Source organism: Mauremys mutica, chromosome 8 (genome assembly GCF_020497125.1).
Source record: "Mauremys mutica isolate MM-2020 ecotype Southern chromosome 8, ASM2049712v1, whole genome shotgun sequence".
Lineage (NCBI taxonomy): Eukaryota > Metazoa > Chordata > Testudines > Geoemydidae > Mauremys > Mauremys mutica.
In genome coordinates this window covers 60,253,812-60,272,401 of record NC_059079.1, presented here as the reverse complement: position 1 = coordinate 60,272,401, position 18,590 = coordinate 60,253,812, and the positions used below count along the sequence as shown (strand labels likewise).

Sequence of the window (18,590 nt, the reverse complement as noted above, 5' to 3'; positions counted from 1 at the left end):
AGATATTTGGGGAAGCCTGACCCTTTTTTGTCTATTGTTGGGTCTGCTGTTTTAAATTATTTCAAATCAGAGGCAAAGGAGACCTAGTCTAAGTGAGTCAGCTCTGCTCCCCGCCCCGGTCATATCATCATGGGAGAGAACAACAATAAAGTCACAAATGTCAGATGTGTAGAAGGCAGGATAGGGGAGTTACCTTTTTTTGCATTTTCACTCTGTTCTTTTAAGAGGTATTGATTTCAGAGGTACCAAGAGAAGTGCTCACTGTTCCAGAGAGGCTGTACGTGTTGAAATCCAATCAAGTATATTTAGACATTTATCTGCAGACACTTATGTAATTAATGCTACCTTTTTGCTCCCCCAGAATAAATCTGGACATGAGTGTCCAGCACACACACAACTGAGAAGCAGAATCCTGAATTGATACAGTGTATGTCTGAAAAAATTTTACTTGGTGATAAAACCAGTGGGTACGCAGTCACACCACTGTCAAATCTGAAGAGTGGAGAAAGCCGAGGTTCTGATTAAACACCGCACCACAGATGCTTCTTGATAGAAAAAGGTGGTAATCCCCCCCTGGGAAAGCTTGGTCAAATTTAACGGATTTTGCTGAACAGGCACAAAATGGTGGACTAGCAGAATTTGAACATCAACACAAGTTGGCCAAAGGCTCATGTTAGCAAGCAGGCCTAGCATGTATGCCATATTGCTTGATAAAAAAGGGAAACAAATGCTTAGAGGTAACATCCCTGGCTGGAATAAAAATAGCAACAAAATGAGGGGACAGATATAATTTCAGGGCCCTCCGACAGCTTTTTTGAAGCTTCCTCCCTTATGTTACTGACAAGAAAAAGGAATACGATGATATAGTATGCAAGACACCTTTGTCTTGATGGAAACCTAAATAGGGGATATGTAAGCAATTAGGGAAGCTGCTTGGACCTCTTCTTTCCCCTGGTAGAAACCGGGACCCTGACCTCCGATGCCCATACAGAGAGAAGGGGAGGACTGGTCCTAGAAAAGATGCCTTCCTAGGTCATCTAGGATCCTTAATTAACTTGGTGAGTCCTAGGACCTGGACCTCCTTACTGGGATGATCCTTCTCCTTACTTTGTCACATTCCCTCTCTCCCCTGCTGCTACTACCTCCTCCTGCCCCTTCGGCTTCTTGTTCTTTATTTCACGAGTGCACCTGTATAGTGGGCTCACTGTGCCTTGTCTATATATTGACCAGTTTCAGAAACATCAAACCCATAGTCCAATGAGCTCTTAAGTATTGTTTCGGAGCGGTTGCCCCACCTGCTTAACAACGGTTACCCAATAAGGGGCACTGAAGTGAGATAATGCAACCAATGCAAGTTTTCCCTGCAGGCTGACTCTCCCAGGTGCTGTGCTGGTATCTGACAGCGCAAAGTCCATATAAGAGATGCGTAACTCAAGGTTTCTTTAGATTTATTTTCCCTGTTGCCTAGGTCTGGAAATGTAACAACTGAGGAAACCACAGAATTGCCTGAGTTTTTAATATGATTGAGTTACATTAAGTAAGTCTGGCCACTGAATCTTTGGCAGCGCCATCAGAGCTAACAACTGGTACACTGCTCCTGAGAAGCTCACGACCAGGACAGCAGGGTGTTACAGCCTAGCAGTTTTGTTCTTTGACAGAACTCTGTGGGGATAACTGCACAGCACTTGCCTGCACCACATGCCTTGCTTCATTCAGTGGTTTTCGTTTCTTTCACTAGCACCAAATTCACTGCATTTTTTTAAGTGTGGCTCAACATTAGCATTTCATTAGATAGCTGTATCTCCCTTTGCTGAGTAGATAAAGGGAACAGCAGCCTTGATGGGAACTGCCAGACTGGTTTTTAACCTTCGCATTCGATAGGCTCCCTATGGCTTGAGGTTACAGATGACATTCATCAGGCTATGGATAATGGTCTTTGCCCACTGGGGACATTTTTTATTGACTTTGTCTAAAGCTTTTGACACAGCAGCCCATAAAATCTCCACTAAATAACTTGTCTCATATTAAGAGGGAAAAAGATGTACAGCATTAGAAGTCTTAATCTGCTGGGGCAAGGGCTCAGATGGGGAGGGGAAAGAAATGTAGGGTTTTTTGTGGAATTCTTGTGAATCTTTGACCTTTTTGACTCTAAAGAGCTGGATCTGCAGAGGATTCTCACGTAAAAAGGTAAGTCAAAGATTGGTTTCTTGTCAGACAGACAGTCAGGCTGTCTGGAGTGGCTCACAAACGTGGGTGCAAACCTAAGAGCAGATTGTTACAAACTAGGGCACAAACCCCAAACTGGTTTCATGTTCTATAATTAGATTTCACCAACCAAGTATCAAGTGTGAACTCTTCAAGAACTGTAATAGCCTTAATGTGGAGTCTTAGTCCCCTTTGGACACTCTGGTCTATCTTGCCGTGCATGCAAGCCTGCCTTTGTGACAGATGGTCCCTTATACCAAAAAAATCACAATATTCAGGTTACTACCAGTCCCACAGGACCAATCACTTACCCCAGGTTAACTGTAGGTTAGATATCTTGCCAAAGACCATGCTTTTAGTCAATTCTGTAATAAACTAACTAAAGAATAACTACGAAAAAGAAATGAGTTATTTACAATGTTAAAGCAGATAAATATACACACACAAATGGGTTATGGATTTAGGTTCCAAAAGTAGTAGCTGCTACATATGCACACTTTGTATGTTCTTTAGGGCTAACCAAAACTCAGCAGCTTTGGGATCCCTTGCTTATGCTTAGGCATATTGCCCTCTCTGAATTCTAAACAGCATAGTGATAATTTTTCTTGACAGAGTGGTTGAGCCTGTAGTTGGTTAATTAGGTCTACCATAGCCTTGAATATCTCCTGTGGTAGATATACTGTGGCTGATGTGGAATCTATACAGCCCCCATGAACTCTATTCTCTGGTTTGGGTAAAGTGATGACTTTTCTTTGTTGATCCTGAGACTTAGCAGGGTGAAGAGACATAGGATTAGGTGAATGGAATTGTTCACCTGCAGCATTGATCTTTTTCAAGATGAGTCAGTCATCACAGTTCGATTCTTGGATCCCTTGTCATCTTATATGAGCTGCTACATATCAAGAACTCATGAGAGGGGTCCCTGAAGGGAGGGGAAGGGAGCTGAGAAAAGCTACGCCTCGTTTTACTAGGTGCCAGGGGGCATAACCTAGGTCTGCATTCACTGTGGGAACAATGTTTTCCTACCCTTCTCGGGCTGGGCAGAAGAGGACTTAGCTTCTCTTCTGTTCTCAGTTGATGAAGGTTTTAGTTACTTAAAAGTTAGCAGAAGCTCATGGGAGCATTAGCTGAGAGCCTATTCAGGCCTGATAGGCCCTTTCCACAGATAACAAGGAAGCTCTCATTGGCTTCAACTCTTTCTCCTGGGGAGCTCAAGCTTCGCTCTATCTGTGCTCTCTTGAAGATGCAGCAACAGATTGAGTATCTAACAGAGATATGCCTCTCTCAAAGGCAAAAGAGGCACCATCATTAAGTGAAACAGCTGCATAATAGACGGGTCAGCTTTTGAATCCCAGGGACTTGTTTCGGGGTGCAGTAAATCCCAGTACCAGGGAAGTCACTAACAAATAAGAGGTTTTTTAATATCTAGCCAATATCTGGAGGGGGGGGGGAGGAGAAATTACGATTGCTTTACTACACACACACACACACACACACACAGGTATCAAAACCACACAGTGCACAAAAAGGAAACTACAGGGGCTCCATTTCTCAGTCATGGAGGGTAAGACGAAACCGAGGAATGGTTTTGCCCACTCTATCTTTTACATCCTTGGAGAGGGAGGCACAAGGGCATCCACTGTGCAGGCATGGCCCCAATGTACAAGCTCACGTACAAGAAAAAAATGTTACCAAGATAATACACATTTATGTAAGGTAAAACAATTGACGACAGTCTGCAATGTATGGTAATTAGATTCTATCAAAGCATATACGAGGGGGCAGATTTACAGTTGCACATGTAACCTTAGTTTTGACATTTCCTGATATTTGGCTGCCTAACCATGTAACTTTCAGAAAATATTCTCAAGGCAGCTTTTAGTGCAGGATTCTAGTAGAATCATCTTCCTTTAGAATTCTTACTATGCTTAAGTGCTCAGATAATGATAAAATCTCTATAAAATACAGATATAATCTGTAGTTTACTAACTCTAGCATCAGAATATTGCACACTCAGGGGCCACAGGCTTTACTAGCTCTGCGCTAAGCTTCAGTGAAATGCAGCAAATAGTACACATTAAGAACGCCTAAATGGGTACTGCACCTGAATAAGGAATTGGAGGAGTTAATTTGAGTCTAAGCAGCAGCCTATACAGCATAGTATTATGATACTAAATATACGATGTGTTGAAGCATTACAGAAGGTGCCATTCCATCAAGCAATTCCGTTGAGTAAATTGCTGGAAGACTCCCAAATGAAACTGCTGCCTTGGGAACTCCTAAAGTGGGAAAGCATTCTTCTCTCTAAGGGATACAGCAATAGCTGGTAGTGACAGCAATTTGGAAAAGATTAATCTTAACTTGCCTTTTCTATTCTTGAATTACAAGGTTCATTTCAATTTTAATTTGAATAATTTTGTGACACTGACAAAATGACTTCAACTAAGTTGTAAGAAAATGTGCAGGAAAAGAGTATTTAAGCAAAACAATTAACATATCAATTTCTGCTAATGACAGATTTATCCTTTTCTCTGGATAATCAAATGAAGCTTTTCAAACTGATTTTATCATTTTACCCACTACCGAAGAGCAGCCACTTCTGGGATGAAATCTAGCAACTGTTTAACATTTCTCCAAAAGGTTACACAATAGTTGTGTGTAAACCCTTTATGCTTAAGGATCTGTCCCATTGTGCATTTTAGTTTGGATAGTTTAAATTACCTTCTCCAAACCCAATGATTAACTCTGTGAAGCTCAAAAGCTTGTTCCTTCCACCAACAGAAATTGGTACAATAAAAGGTATTACCTCACCTACCTTGTCTTATATCTTGGGAACAACACAGATATAACACTGTAAACACAACAGTTAGGAGAAATAAACACTTTATCCAGCTGAAATTAAAAAAAACACAACCCACACACTAAACTAGGAGGAACATAATTACGCAAACTTAACTACTCTTCTGAAGAGTTCTTAAGGATCTAATGATCACAAGAGGTGACTACCTTCAACGTGAAAAACTGATTTGGTACTGACCAAGGTAAGATTAATCTTCCACATCATCAATGCTATTTCCTACACCATTTGGGCTTCTCCTTGGTGGTCTTCATTTCACGTGCTGGCTACAAATGAACCAGCTTTGCTATAAGTACAAGATAGTACAGGAGGTTGGCTGCAACTCCTGGTTTATAGTTTATAATTTAGCACCATGGATTCTGACACTATTGATGCCATAAGATTTTCAGCAAGTGCCTGTCAAGGCAGCAGTAGCTGCAAAATGGCAGTTGAAAGCAAGTAGAAACTTAATAAAGTACGTTCTACAATTTATATGAGGGGAGGACTACTAAATATTGAAACTTTCAGAACACTGTGCTAAGAAAAATGGACCCAGTTTACTTTTAAGAGTAAGCAATATGTTAAAATATTCAAGGCAGATTTAGGTGAAACCACACGCTTTCAGAAAAACACAGATTTCCCTCAAGCCAACACCAGTTTGGGATTTTCCAAGAGCACGGAGGCAGATACTTTCAGACACAAAAGTGAGCTCAGTGCTTAACTGTCCTTTGTGCCTTTGAAAAATCTCTCCATAAATTCACAGAAAAAGGTGACTTGCACCTCAACTCCAATCTATCAACCTACTCCCACCCCAAACATACCATGTGTCTGCTCACAATAAATGCTTTGAGAATCAATTTAGGTTTTCAATATAGCTAAGTACTTACCAGTGAGAGCCTATTAAGGTAAGAACTTGCTTTAACTGAAAAGCCTTCACATTCTCTTAGAAAAATCCCAATCTATCTTCTGGGTCATTAATATCACATTGCTCCTCCATTAATAGCTGGAAGTGACACAAAGCAGTCGAAGCACACAAATCTAAAGCAGCCTAAAAGACTGGTTTTACAACATGACATTGGAAAAAGTCAGTGCTCCACTTATTGTAGTAATCAATATTCCACTGGATATGGATGGTCCAAGAAGTGGTCTGTCCTGGACATACAGTGTATTATCAGCTTCATTCAAGGCTGCTGAAGCAGCCAGATGTGGTCCTGAACTGGAAGTGCATCAGGACTTTTTGTTTACAGGATGGAGGTCTTCAGGAAGAGATGGGAGAATACTTGTAATGAAAACAAAGCTATTGGCATAGCAACGTGTGTCTTGCATGTTCTAACATGAGCCATTATCACTGGCCTGGCATCCTGCATCTTCAATTATACGTCACCACCACTGGATAAGCGTTCATTTGATTTATACATTTAAGAATTTAAGGCTATATTATTCAAAGTCTGCAAGTATCCTGAATTTCTGTGATACTGAAGACTGTTGACTGCGTTCTGTTCCCTGCAGAGGCCTTCCATACTGTGACAGGCCCTCCTATCCTGAACGTTAGTCACTAAAGTACTCTTCTAGTCCTAGCTCATCTGTTCTGTTCAGCACAACAGCAACCTGACAAACATGAACAAGCAAATAAAAGCCTGATAAGGTGAAGTTGCTCGAGTTTAGAAAAATCAAGATGTTCTGAAGGCATTTCAAGCATGTAAGCTGTGTGGTACTCTGAAAACATACAACAATTTTATTGTATTTGGGAAAGCTCAATTTTAAAAGTGGCTCTCTCTAGGCATGAGGCAGATGCCACAATCCCTAATATGCAGTTACTAGAGAATCCCAGTGATTCGTTTCCTCCTCTTTTCAGTTCCCTAGGAAACTGGTCTCTGGATTATGGGGCCCTCTAAAGACCCTAAAAGAGAGGACTGGCTACCTGACACCCCTTAAAAACCTAAAGGGGGAGATAATGATCTTGCTGTTAATGCAAAATGGGAGATCTGGGTTCAAATCTTGGCTCTGCTACAACCTAGGGAAAGTCGCTTCATCTTTTTGTGCCTCGGTTGCCCATCTCTAAAATGGGATAATACTTTCCTACCTCAGAGGGATGCTGTAAGTATGAACTCAATCTTCTGAGGTGCTCAGATACTATGGTGACCATAGAGTAGATATGTAGAGAATGGACAATAAACAGACAGCCCTCTTCCCCCAGAAAACATAGAAAGGGAGGGAAGCACCTTTGCACAAGAAAAAGGGTTCTTAGTTTAAGCTCACGTATGACCCTATGAACGTGCAGATGCTGGTATGCTACCAACTCTTTCATATGGACTCTGAAGAGTTACATTTGTGCATCTTGCATTAAGAACAGCCTGGATTTAAATAGCTCTACTATGGATTTAGACTCGATTTCCTCGGAAAGCAATCTTGCACATGATGCAGCGGGAGGAAAAAACATGCATTTGATAAACACGCAGGATAACAAAATTCACTTTTAATATCATCCCATTTGGACAACTATAGCATAAACTAATTCTTCATGCCTGGTAATAGGTACAAAAAATGCTGTGAAAATGCTGCTTTGGAAATTTTTGACTAGAGGCACTAAAAAGAGTTAAATACAAACATTCCTTCCCCTGTGCCATTTCACCATATAACTGAATGAGAGAAGGAGCAGAAAACAGCAGTTTAAGATGCAAGAGTGGTAGTGGGTTTTTTGTTGTTGTTTGTTTTGTTTTTTTAAAGGCCCTGCTGTGTATTCAGAATAAGTGAGAAGGGAGATGGGGGTGCAGGGAAAGGGGCTGAGATAATGCAGGATGGATTATTGATTTTTGTAGGAAAGGGAGTCCTCATTGGACCGCACTGCTAAGAAACCTGTTGTACAAAATCCTATCTGTTGGTAATGGGGACTTTAAAGGAAAGGTTCTTCCTGGGAAGTGTTCAAGTCCAGTATCATTGTGCGATAAGAGGAATGAAGTAGGAGGAGGAGAAGAAAGGGCAAGAAACTACAAATGGATAGGACAAAAAGGTGAGAGACCGGTTAGTGCTATGGCTACACTCTGTGATGCTTACTGGTAGGCTGTTGGTGGGCTGAGACCACTAACGATCATGCTGACCAAGAACTGTCTGATTGTTTCCTTGTAATCTCATTCACCTGTATCTATGTGTTATCTAATCTTAGATTGTAAACCTATTCCTCCAAAGAGCTGTCTTTGTTCTGTATTTGTAAAGCACCCAGTACAATGGGATTGTGGTTCATGGCTAAGACTCTTAGGCACAAGGGTAATTCAAATACATAATAGTGCCAACAGGAGACCATTCTAGTGTCAAGAGCTAGGAATCAGGGAATTTTGATGGCTTGATCTCTATACTACATATGGGAAATAAAGGGTCAATGGTAGCTGTTAACAGCATTACAGCACTATTTTATTCTCACCATGCTATCAGCTATATTTAGCTTGCTGAAGTTAACACAGACAGCCTAGCCGCAGGGAAACTGGACAAGCTGAACAATAATCTAGTTGCAAATTGCATACATTTTCAGTTAACTTGTTTTTCTAAGATGTGCTACTGGAAAATATATGGGCAGAAGGCATCAGTGTGTTACTGCTGGAGCAGAACAACAACTTTGGTCATGATTTAAATCACTAATTTCAGGATAAAAAAAATACTATCTTTTTTTAAAGAAAGAGGAAGAGACCACAAAATTACCTGTATTTTGTATTCAGCAGTGGTTACAGCTTATACTGCAGAATGTTTCAATTCAGTAAGCATGCAAATAGAATATTTTATTAAAATCAGAGAGCTTGGATCTTTTCCTCTCTAAATGCACTTTCCCCTGTGGCAGATCCTGTCAGGTTGCAGTTAAACAATTTCTTACCTCCTCCGTCCACCATAGTGAGGCTGTGCTTTTAAGAGATATATTTCCTAAATCGGAAACCCAAGTCCTACATCAAGCAGATTCCTTCTCTCTTAGACATACAGTTTGTTCTAGTTAATCTTGTCAAAATGAGCTTTAGGTGATGCTTTCAGAGAGTCAACTGTCCAACAAACACAACAACAAATCACATCAGCATTAGCCACAGAAAGTTATTGTGGGTTTGCTCCTAAAGGAGTGGCTAAAATGCCAGTTGTGAGCCACATGTACTTCTCCAGGGCACCTAACGTGAACTTAGTTCAATACTTGACATGGAAGCAGAAGTGCTTGTAAGTAAATATTCTATATTTATGAAATATAATTATATAACACCTTTAATCAAAGATCTCAAAATCTGTACAGTCTGCTAGGTCTCACAACACCCCTTTCCTGTAGCTATTATTCCCATTAGATAAAACGAGGCACAGAGGGCATCAGTGACTCGCCCCAAGAGTCTAGTGCACGAGTGACAGAGCCACACTCTGTTCTGACTCTCAGTGCATAGTTCTGCCTAACAGACCACATGTCCTCCTTTTAGAAATTACCATTAAGTGATCTGCTTCCATTTTCTTCTCTTGTCACCAATTAAGGGAGAGAGCCAGGACAAGAGCTCAATACAAAGGATTGTTCTGCATCAAAAAGAATTGTATGATATGAATTACAACGGGCAGACTAGCAGAGTCAGAGTTTTATCAGTAAGTAAACAGTAGCCAAAGCTATTAGAGCAGAGAGCCCTAATTCTCTGTGACTGTGCTAAAAAGTTTGCTGCCTGGCCTCTGACCAGAATCAAATCACCTCAGTACTTCAGTACATTCCTTTTATTTGGTGATTGATACAGACAGCATATACACAAACACAAGGGTGCAAGTTTCCTTTATGCATGCCCTCACACCAGACTTCATTAAGGATACATTGGATTGCAAATAATATGCACCTCAAGCAACGACTAGGTAGCTTTCACAAAAATTGATGCTAAACACAAATTCCAAGAAATATAGTGAAGACTGTACTTCGCAATCAAGGGACTTAAGTCACCTTAACGTTCCCCCACATGGAGTCGTCAGCCTATAATCTACTCAGCATACATGAAGAGAATTGAAAACGTGCTCCACACCACACTGGTCTTATATTTGCTTCATCCATTTATGTCTCCAATATCAAGCAATCAAGCATGAAGCTCCGTCACCACACAAAACTTTGCTCTTCTCCTGAAAACATTCTAATTCAGTTGTTCTCAAACTGTGGTATGTATACCACTGATAACAGGTGGGTTAGAAACCCCCACTAGTATATCATCAGTAGAAGGATCCTTCATAACTACACTGATTAAAATCATAAAGGCGGTATTGCAAAGGACTCTGGAGTTTTAGATATGGGATGCGGACTCGAAGTTTGAGAACTGCTGCTCTTATGTCATGATCTGAGTTCATGAAGTTGGTATATAGAAGCACGCTGTGTTTCATGTTTAACACATGCATAATTGGCGGTTACGTGAGCTCTCAGTCCTGTAAGGTGCGTAACATTTCCCCCCCTCCCTGTGTGAGGCATTGCAAACCAAAAAGTATCAGAGGAAAAGTAACAGAATGTGAGAACTGGAGTAGGATTTTAGAACTGCTCATATAATTTTAAAGGAATACTGTACAAAATTCTACTGCATGTGTAATGCCATAAAGTATTGGCTATTTTGTTACAAATTAATTATACCATTGAAAAGTAACAAACATCAATTTACCTAACAGGAAAAAAACCTGCCATGAATGTATATGGGGTTGAGGACAGAGACGCTACATTTTACATAATGGTAGCCCATTACTTTAGTTCTCAGTCAATGAGTGTGTTTTACAGACAGTCTTAGGTTCCCACAGGGTGCTGAGAGTGATGGCAAAATGGGATTGTATGTTTTTGATCTGCCATTTCTTTCAAAGGGGGTTTCATTTCCAATACTGCTCTCTTGAAGGCCTTTTTTATTATTCCCTTATTAGTTTTATAGCCTAAAAGCAGCTCTAAAACTGTTACATTTATAACCTATATTTCCTTCCTTCTAAAATAAATAAAATTTGTAAGCATTATAAAATTTGAAATTGGTATATGCAAGGGAAATGAGAAATAAAATAACTATCCCTTGGCCTACCCAACAATACAATGAACTGTATGCACAGCCTGTTTCTGCACTTAACATTGAAATTTTGTTTCACTGTAAAGTTTAAAAATGGGTTCCTGAACTTATTAAATTATTCCATTCTGTCATCTATTCCATCAATTATTTTCATACAAGTTGGTGACTGCAAGATCCATTAAAATTGCTTTTATGGGCAAGTCATTCCCATCATTTCAGTGCCTCCACAGGATTCTTATAGCAAATCATTAAGTGGCCAGATATCCATTTTAACTTGGATTAATAGACAACTCCCCCAAGTACCAAGCAGAATTTAGACACGTCGATCTCAACTTATACCTTCCCCCACCCCCAGCTACTTCTCCCCATTATTAATGCCATTTTGCTCCACAGCATTTTAGTCAAACCTTTCTGCTACTCTCAAAATGCAGAGTCATTTAAAAAAATCTCGAAATAATTCCAACATGTTACTGCCTCTTAATCCAATCTTGCTCAGAGGATGAAAGTCCAATATGGTTTATGGAACATTTTAAACTGCTTTAATGCCACGTCTTGCAATTTTAACATTTTCCCTAGATTTTGATCTAGTTTCCATCTGTGCTTTGTAAGTTTAGGCCCCAGTACATTTTAGATAAATGGCAATCATGGTTATCTGATTTAACAGGAAAAAATGCTGGTGCTTGATGTCTTTTACATCTATATTTTATTCGCAGCTGTTCCATTTGTCAGTGGTGATTCTTGCACTCATTTCCCTAATATATTTCATAAAGAGTCCTTTACATTCTAATATTGCTGATTAACATTGTAATTCAATTCTATTTTTGCATGTAGTTTACTAAACCTGTGAGATTACCTTTATCAAGCAAATCAATATTTTACACACTCCAACTTCATTCCATTTTTGCAGTGTGTCAAAAATTCATTCCTCCACCCCCCTTCTTAAGAGTCACAATCTAAGCAAAGCCTGCCTGGAATTGTGAATTTTTAATGAGATGGCAAACTGTTGGTAAAAACATGGTATTTAAATGTCTCCAAAAGTTCAGAGTGTACAAAACATCGGAAATTCTTGATACAAGTGCATTAAAACCACAAGGAAGGAAGGAAATGTTGTGTTATTTTTATGCCAATGAAACTGTTGTGGGCACCGCATGTTGTTTTCAGCTGTTTCCAGGTACAATAATAAATTAGGTTTACATACTCCTCAAAACTAGTTCTAGTGAGGTCATCAACTTAAACTATTTTAAATCAATGTCATTTCCTGCCCACAGTGTTGCCACTATAAAGTCTCAGTTAGCCAAGATCCCTTTTAGCCCAGAGGACCAGAAACAGGAGAATGGTAGCGGTAGGAAAAGAGTAAAACTCCATATGTTGGATGCAACATTAAACCTATGCCTCACAGGGCATCTGAGGTGCAACCACAACTGCGCCCCTAGTTCTGTATTATTTACAGAGCCTCACATACAGTGATACATACCTGCAGCTATTCATCAGGCAAGAAATACAAAATAATTAAGTGTAATAAAGTATCTCTTAAGACTGGGAGATATTAGTTTCTCATAGTGGCTTAGTGTTTGTGTAGACAAGCCATTAAACAACAGCAAGCTGAGGTAGGAATCTACCTCACATTAGCCTGCCGCTACCTAACTGTCCATGTGCTGCCTGCTGATGCATGCTAACAGTTTGTTGGAGCACTATGATCTAGTCCTCTTAGGTGGGACTAGCTCAAAGCACATTAACAAACTGTTAACACATCTGCAGGGTGCACAGATAATTAGGTGGCAGCTGGCTACTGCAAGACAGATTCACCGCCCAGTGTGCCATGGTCTAATTGGCCCTGTTCAGAAGGCCTTATTTTCTTCATAGGTCAGCCTTTTCAAGAGATCTCAGCTTCCATTTAAGCATCAGAATTATTGAGCAGATTTTCAAAAAGCTTGCCACCTCAGTGTCAAAATGGCAGCCTGCTGGGCGCAAAGCGCTGGTAGAAATCCAACCCCCCAGTTGTGAGGTCTGAGCAATTGAAAATCTGGCCCAGGAGTCTTTTGAAGAATCTGGCCTCAGAGGGGTATCTTGTTTGGTTGCAAATAGGAATAGTCAGAAACTTGAGGGTTGTCTGCTCTTTCCCTACACCTTCTGTTCCTCTATAAAACACACTGGTTACCTACCTGCACAGCCAAAAGCCAGATGGTATCTAGAAGAGGGGCTGAATTTGACACAACACACATTAGCCTTGGCCTCAATACTTGCAACTGAATTATCCAGGTTCGTAGACCACAGCTTCACTGAGGAGAAACACAACAAGAGAGGCAGAAATGAGTAAGTGAGGCTGAAAATGCTTTTTGAAAGATTTAAAAACATGGTCAGTACTCAAATAGGTTCCCACAGAAACTCATCACACACTTGCTTGTAGGGATTTTCATGAACATTAATATTTTTGACAAGGTGAACAAAATTAGTGGGTACTAAAAGGCAGCTTTTGGTTGATGGATCAATTTTCAGCACATTCTCAAGCACAACAGTAGTTTACCACTTCTACACACCCGATATAAACAATATCACAGGATTCAAGCCTGCATTCCTGTGGAGTTTGGAACCTCATGCAGGTGTCTAGCTGCATACTGTAATCACAGTATGCCAAGGCTACCGGACCTCAGACTTGTACAACCAAGAGCAATGAGGCTGATATTCTACCTACTCTGTCATCCAGCTGTGCTCTGAAGAACTCCTGCTCAGTGCGCTCAGTTGTAACCACTCTGCATAGATTTCATTTAAATGTATCTGTAAGCACAACTAGTAAGAACAATTTGTTTTCCATTCTTCAAAGATTGGTACCAGGAGGAAAAAAGCTGCACTGGGGTATAACCTGTCATTACTTTTTATTGTTACATTTAAATTCAATCCACGTGAATGACTATTGCGTAGAGGTAAACATAAATAAAGATTAATCTGTACTGGACTACTCTAAAAGGGGAAATGGTATACACAAATACCCACATACATGTGATTGTATTTTATGCCTGCTTAGACAGGCCTCTTTCACAAATACGAAGCGATGGAGAGTCTTTGAGGCTCTTCGTTTTTTTCCCCTAATAGCTTCATGTACACATTTAAGGTACATATTTAAACCCAAAAAGATTAGGCATATTAAGCACTATCTACCCAGTCAACCGTGAACTTTAAATTGCACTGCAAATTGTGGGCTAACTCACAGCTTTGCCAGGAGCGCAGAGGAAGGGGTATTGTGTTGCACTCTCCCAGGAGCAGCCCGGGAAGCAGACTATACCTCCTGATTTCCCCCTTTTGCTCTAGTGGGGGATAAGGCAAACTACGTATTGGATAGTGGCTATGCAGATAGGCAGTTCTCCCCAAACAGTGTATGAAAACAGACAGGGTTAACATAGATTTGCATGTGACAGGTCCTCTATATATAGATATCCCTCCTCTGTATGGAAGGGGTACTTTGGTGCCTCTGTGGAGGGGAAGGGGAGAGGGCTGGCCACGAGGAAGGTGGGGGAAAAAAAAACACCACTCTGCTTTGGCTCCAAGAAAGATACACAAAAATATTGTTATAGCTCCAGTCTATTAGCTTTTCCCCATATTACCCCACTCCCCAGGAGCTTCAGAGGAGGAGGAGACATAGCCTCTGGACAGATGCCTATAGAATCACTGAGCTTGGGGACAGCTTATCCACAGGAAGGGTAGTGGACTCTCCCCCTCTCCTCTTTATTTATTTTAATAGTTCACACGAAGGAAGGGGAGGGAGTGCTGCTCCTGGTCTGCCCTAATTCTGGCCATCTTTGGAGGACACTTTCAAAGATGTGAGAGTAACAGCAATGCTTGGAGCATATTGATGCATCCTTTAAAAACAGCACAGTGGGAATATCTGACAGATGTCTGGAGCCATTACAAAGTATCACATATACCCATCAAACGCAGACGTTGATACATACTACACTTGCATACAAGAATTACGAAAAGAGATAAATTACATGCAGCTATCAGTTTCCAGACAGTAATAATCCATTCTCTTATTTACCAAAAGTATAGTATGCATTATAAACAACCAGCTACATTAAAAGATAATATACAGCTTTGCAAGCATGGCCTGGACCTTCTCTTCCTCCAAGTGATACTAAATGACAGTGCCTCATCTGGAGTCAGGGGGTAGGAGAGAATTTTTCAAGCAAATAAAAGCTTTAGCTTCTCACTTTAAAGAAGATCTGCCAACAGAAGCTCAGTGTATGTCGCAGTGACAGCAGAGGACATTAGCATTATTGATCTGATGGCACAGGAAGCAAGTAATTCTGATTTCTGTGGTTTAAAAAAAAATGTAATGCCAGCAGATAATGCTCCTTAGATTGAAAGCTAGAGAGTCTATGGGTATTTGTGGGAGTCAAATGAACACAGCTCATAGTAGTGCCCCTCGCAAACATATGTCCCATGCAGCCTCTTGTTTTGAATACTCATTAGGCAGCCTTCCAACTAAGTTCTACAAGTTAGAAACTGTGTTCAATATGGGTAATTTTCTTTTCGGCCCCACATCAATATAATGAGCAGATACTTGATCTTAATTTTGTAACAAATAAATCAGGGGCTTGGTTTTCAGCACACTAGCCTTTCACCTTTGCACAATTTCATTCAAATCATCTTCAGATCACAAAAAGTAGAATGATCTTGGTGAGCTCATCTGCTGTTTAATCAATACGGGTGCTCATAAAAACCAACATGAAATTTGTTACAATTGGTAGGCCAGGGTTAGATTCCACAGCAACTTCCATGACCACATAGCTGTGGAACATAAAGGGCTCTGATTAGAACAGTGCTATCAGCTTTTTTGTGATTTCCTCCCCCCTACCAACTCCTGCCCCCTAACTTTAAAAAACATAAAACCACATCACAAGTCATGTTTTAGCTGGAAATAAATTTGTATACAAGTTCATAAACTCTGGTTGTATGAATTTTGCTTCACTTACTGTGAATTTTAGCAGTTTTGTTGAGACTGAGGTGGTAATTATAAAACATACAGATGCCCTGATAACACTTAGAACTGTGCTGATGAGGCAAAACTACCCTATGAGATCAACTGTTCTTAAAACATGCTTTGCCTAGTTTTGTTGCTGCAGAGAGCCGCATCTCCATGTGGCCAAGCATCCACACCTTACAAAAACAAGATGATGTCTGGGAAGCAGCTTGTTTAAATTGATTTAATTTTATCAAGTTTCTGTTTAATTGATTGGTGCTTTGGTTCAAATGCTCATTAGTTTATAAATTAACCTACTATGGGTCAGAGCTTTGGACAAACACTTCATAAGAGGAAGCTATTTGCTGCAGTAGTTGAAAGGAACATTCATCTACATTATGAACATTAGCTAATATTCTTCACAAAACATTCATAATATCGAACAGTCATTTTATTTATATACAAGATGCACCAGGTAATATGATTTTGCTATAGGACACAGTATCACCGAGCCCGTTCTCTAAAATTAGTCCATCTGCCTATCAATTTCTAAGCTCAGCATACACTAAAGGATCATGCTTCCCTCATCATCCCATATGCAGATATTGCTTTAAGTCAATGTATTAAGTTATGAGATGAGAACAGTTCTCTCGTCTCACAGTCACTCTCTCCATAAACTATTACCGCATTTATTTACTTTTCCATGGCATTCTTGGTAGTATCTGAGCACCCCACAAACAATGAATATAGCCATAAAACCCCTGTGAAGTAAGCAATTATCCTCCTTTTATAAACTGGGAAACTGAGGCATCAGAGCTTAACCTGATTTTCAGAAGAAGTGTGCACCTAAAATTCCAATTAAAATTATTTTCAAAAATGGAGCTCCCCCTAAAGCTCTAAGTGACTTGTTCAAGGTTAAATACAATGTCCTTGATAGAGCTGGAAACAGAACACTAATCTTTTGATTCCCAAGACAATGCCCTAACTACCAGGCCACCCTTCCTTTCCATGGACCTAGTTCTGCAAATCTGAACTAACTCGCTCAGTTCACTACAACTAATCAACATGTTTATGTGCAGAACTGCCGCCTATTCATTATTTCTATATCTAGATGGAGGAGAGAATATTTTACTTTCACTAATTCACATTATGAGAAACCAGTTCACATAGATGCCTTAAGTTCTACTCCAAATTCATGAGACAATGAAAATGAAAAGTAACCTCCCACTGAGCTCTCAAGTGTACTGGAATTTTGTGGGACAATCAGCATTTCAGTTTGATCAGGGCGTCTGATCGCCAAGCCTAGAAATATTCCACACACAGGCACTCTGCCCAGCCAAATAACCTATAGTTTAGGGTGGAAGAATAAACAACTAGAGCAACATAGGCAACCTATGGCACACATGCCGAAGGCAGTACACAAGCTGATTTTCAGTGGCACTCACACTGCCCGGGTCTTGGCCACCAGTCTGGTGGGGGGGAGAGGGGGCTGCTCTGCATTTTAATTTAATTTTAAATGAAGCTTCTTAAACATTTTAAAAACCTTATTTACCTTACATACAACAATAGTTTAGTTATATATTATAGACTTGTAGAAAGAGACCTTCTAAAAATGTTAAAATGCATGACTGGCACACAAACCCTTAAATCAGAGTGAATAAATGAAGAGTCGGCACACCACTTCTGAAAGGTTGCCGACCCCTGACCTACAGACAAGTTCTGATCTTCTTACCTGTGAATGCCATTTATGGGCTTGTCTACGTGAACAATTAAACAGCAAGCTGAGTTGTGAATCTACTCCACACTAGCCTGCCACAGTCTACCTGTCCACATGTACCCTGCTGGCACATGTTAAGTTTATTAGAGCACTGACTTCAAAACACTCTAACAAACTGTTAATACACATCAGCAGTATGCACATGAGCAGTTAGACCGCAGCAAGCTAGCATGGAGTATATTCACACCCCAGCTTGCCACATAGAAACTGTTTGAATAGACAAGCCCTAATTTCTGTGCACCTCACGAAGCCTCATGCCTTAACCCAGACAGCACTCAAGTATTCTATTTTACAAGTAAGTTAACTGAGAAGTTGCACAAGGCCATTTCAGGCAGAGCTGGGAATAGAACCCTGGCCTCTAAGATGGCAGATCCATGTCTTCATGCACTCAGGCCAACCACACTGTTCTAACCACTAGACTTCATTCTCTCCTAGAACAGAACCCACTGGCAAAGTGGGTCTAAAAAACCCCTCTAGTAGGTAGTCCACTAATTATCCTTTGAGCTCAAGTGATAGAGGTCTGACTGGGGGATTTGAAGGTCCAGGATTCAATCTCTGCAAATAAACCATGGGGAGTTTCTTTAAAATGGCACATGATGAAATTTGTTTTTCCTCCATTTTCTTTTTGAAGTGCTGATTTAATTAAATTCACAGAGTGAGGAAACATCCATAAAACAGTTTTTATAGTTAAAAAGTATTATAATGGCATCAGTTTTGGCACAACAGGGCACAACTACAGCCAGAGTTTGGTCATTTGCCACATTTTGCTTGTCCATCACAAGTTGGAAGGTTTGAAGGTTG

At 40.3% G+C, this 18,590-nt stretch overlaps 1 protein-coding gene across 3 annotated transcripts in view; it reads right to left on the bottom strand.

Moving 5' to 3' along the window:
• COP1 (COP1 E3 ubiquitin ligase) overlaps nt 1–18,590 on the bottom strand; it is a 198,974-nt gene that overhangs the window by 69,875 nt on the left and 110,509 nt on the right. For all 3 annotated transcript variants that reach the window (XM_045028092.1, XM_045028090.1, XM_045028091.1), the window contains exon 15: nt 13,218–13,334. In XM_045028092.1, coding sequence (XP_044884027.1) covers nt 13,218–13,334 — 117 coding nt within the window. The remainder of the gene's footprint in view (nt 1–13,217; nt 13,335–18,590) is intronic.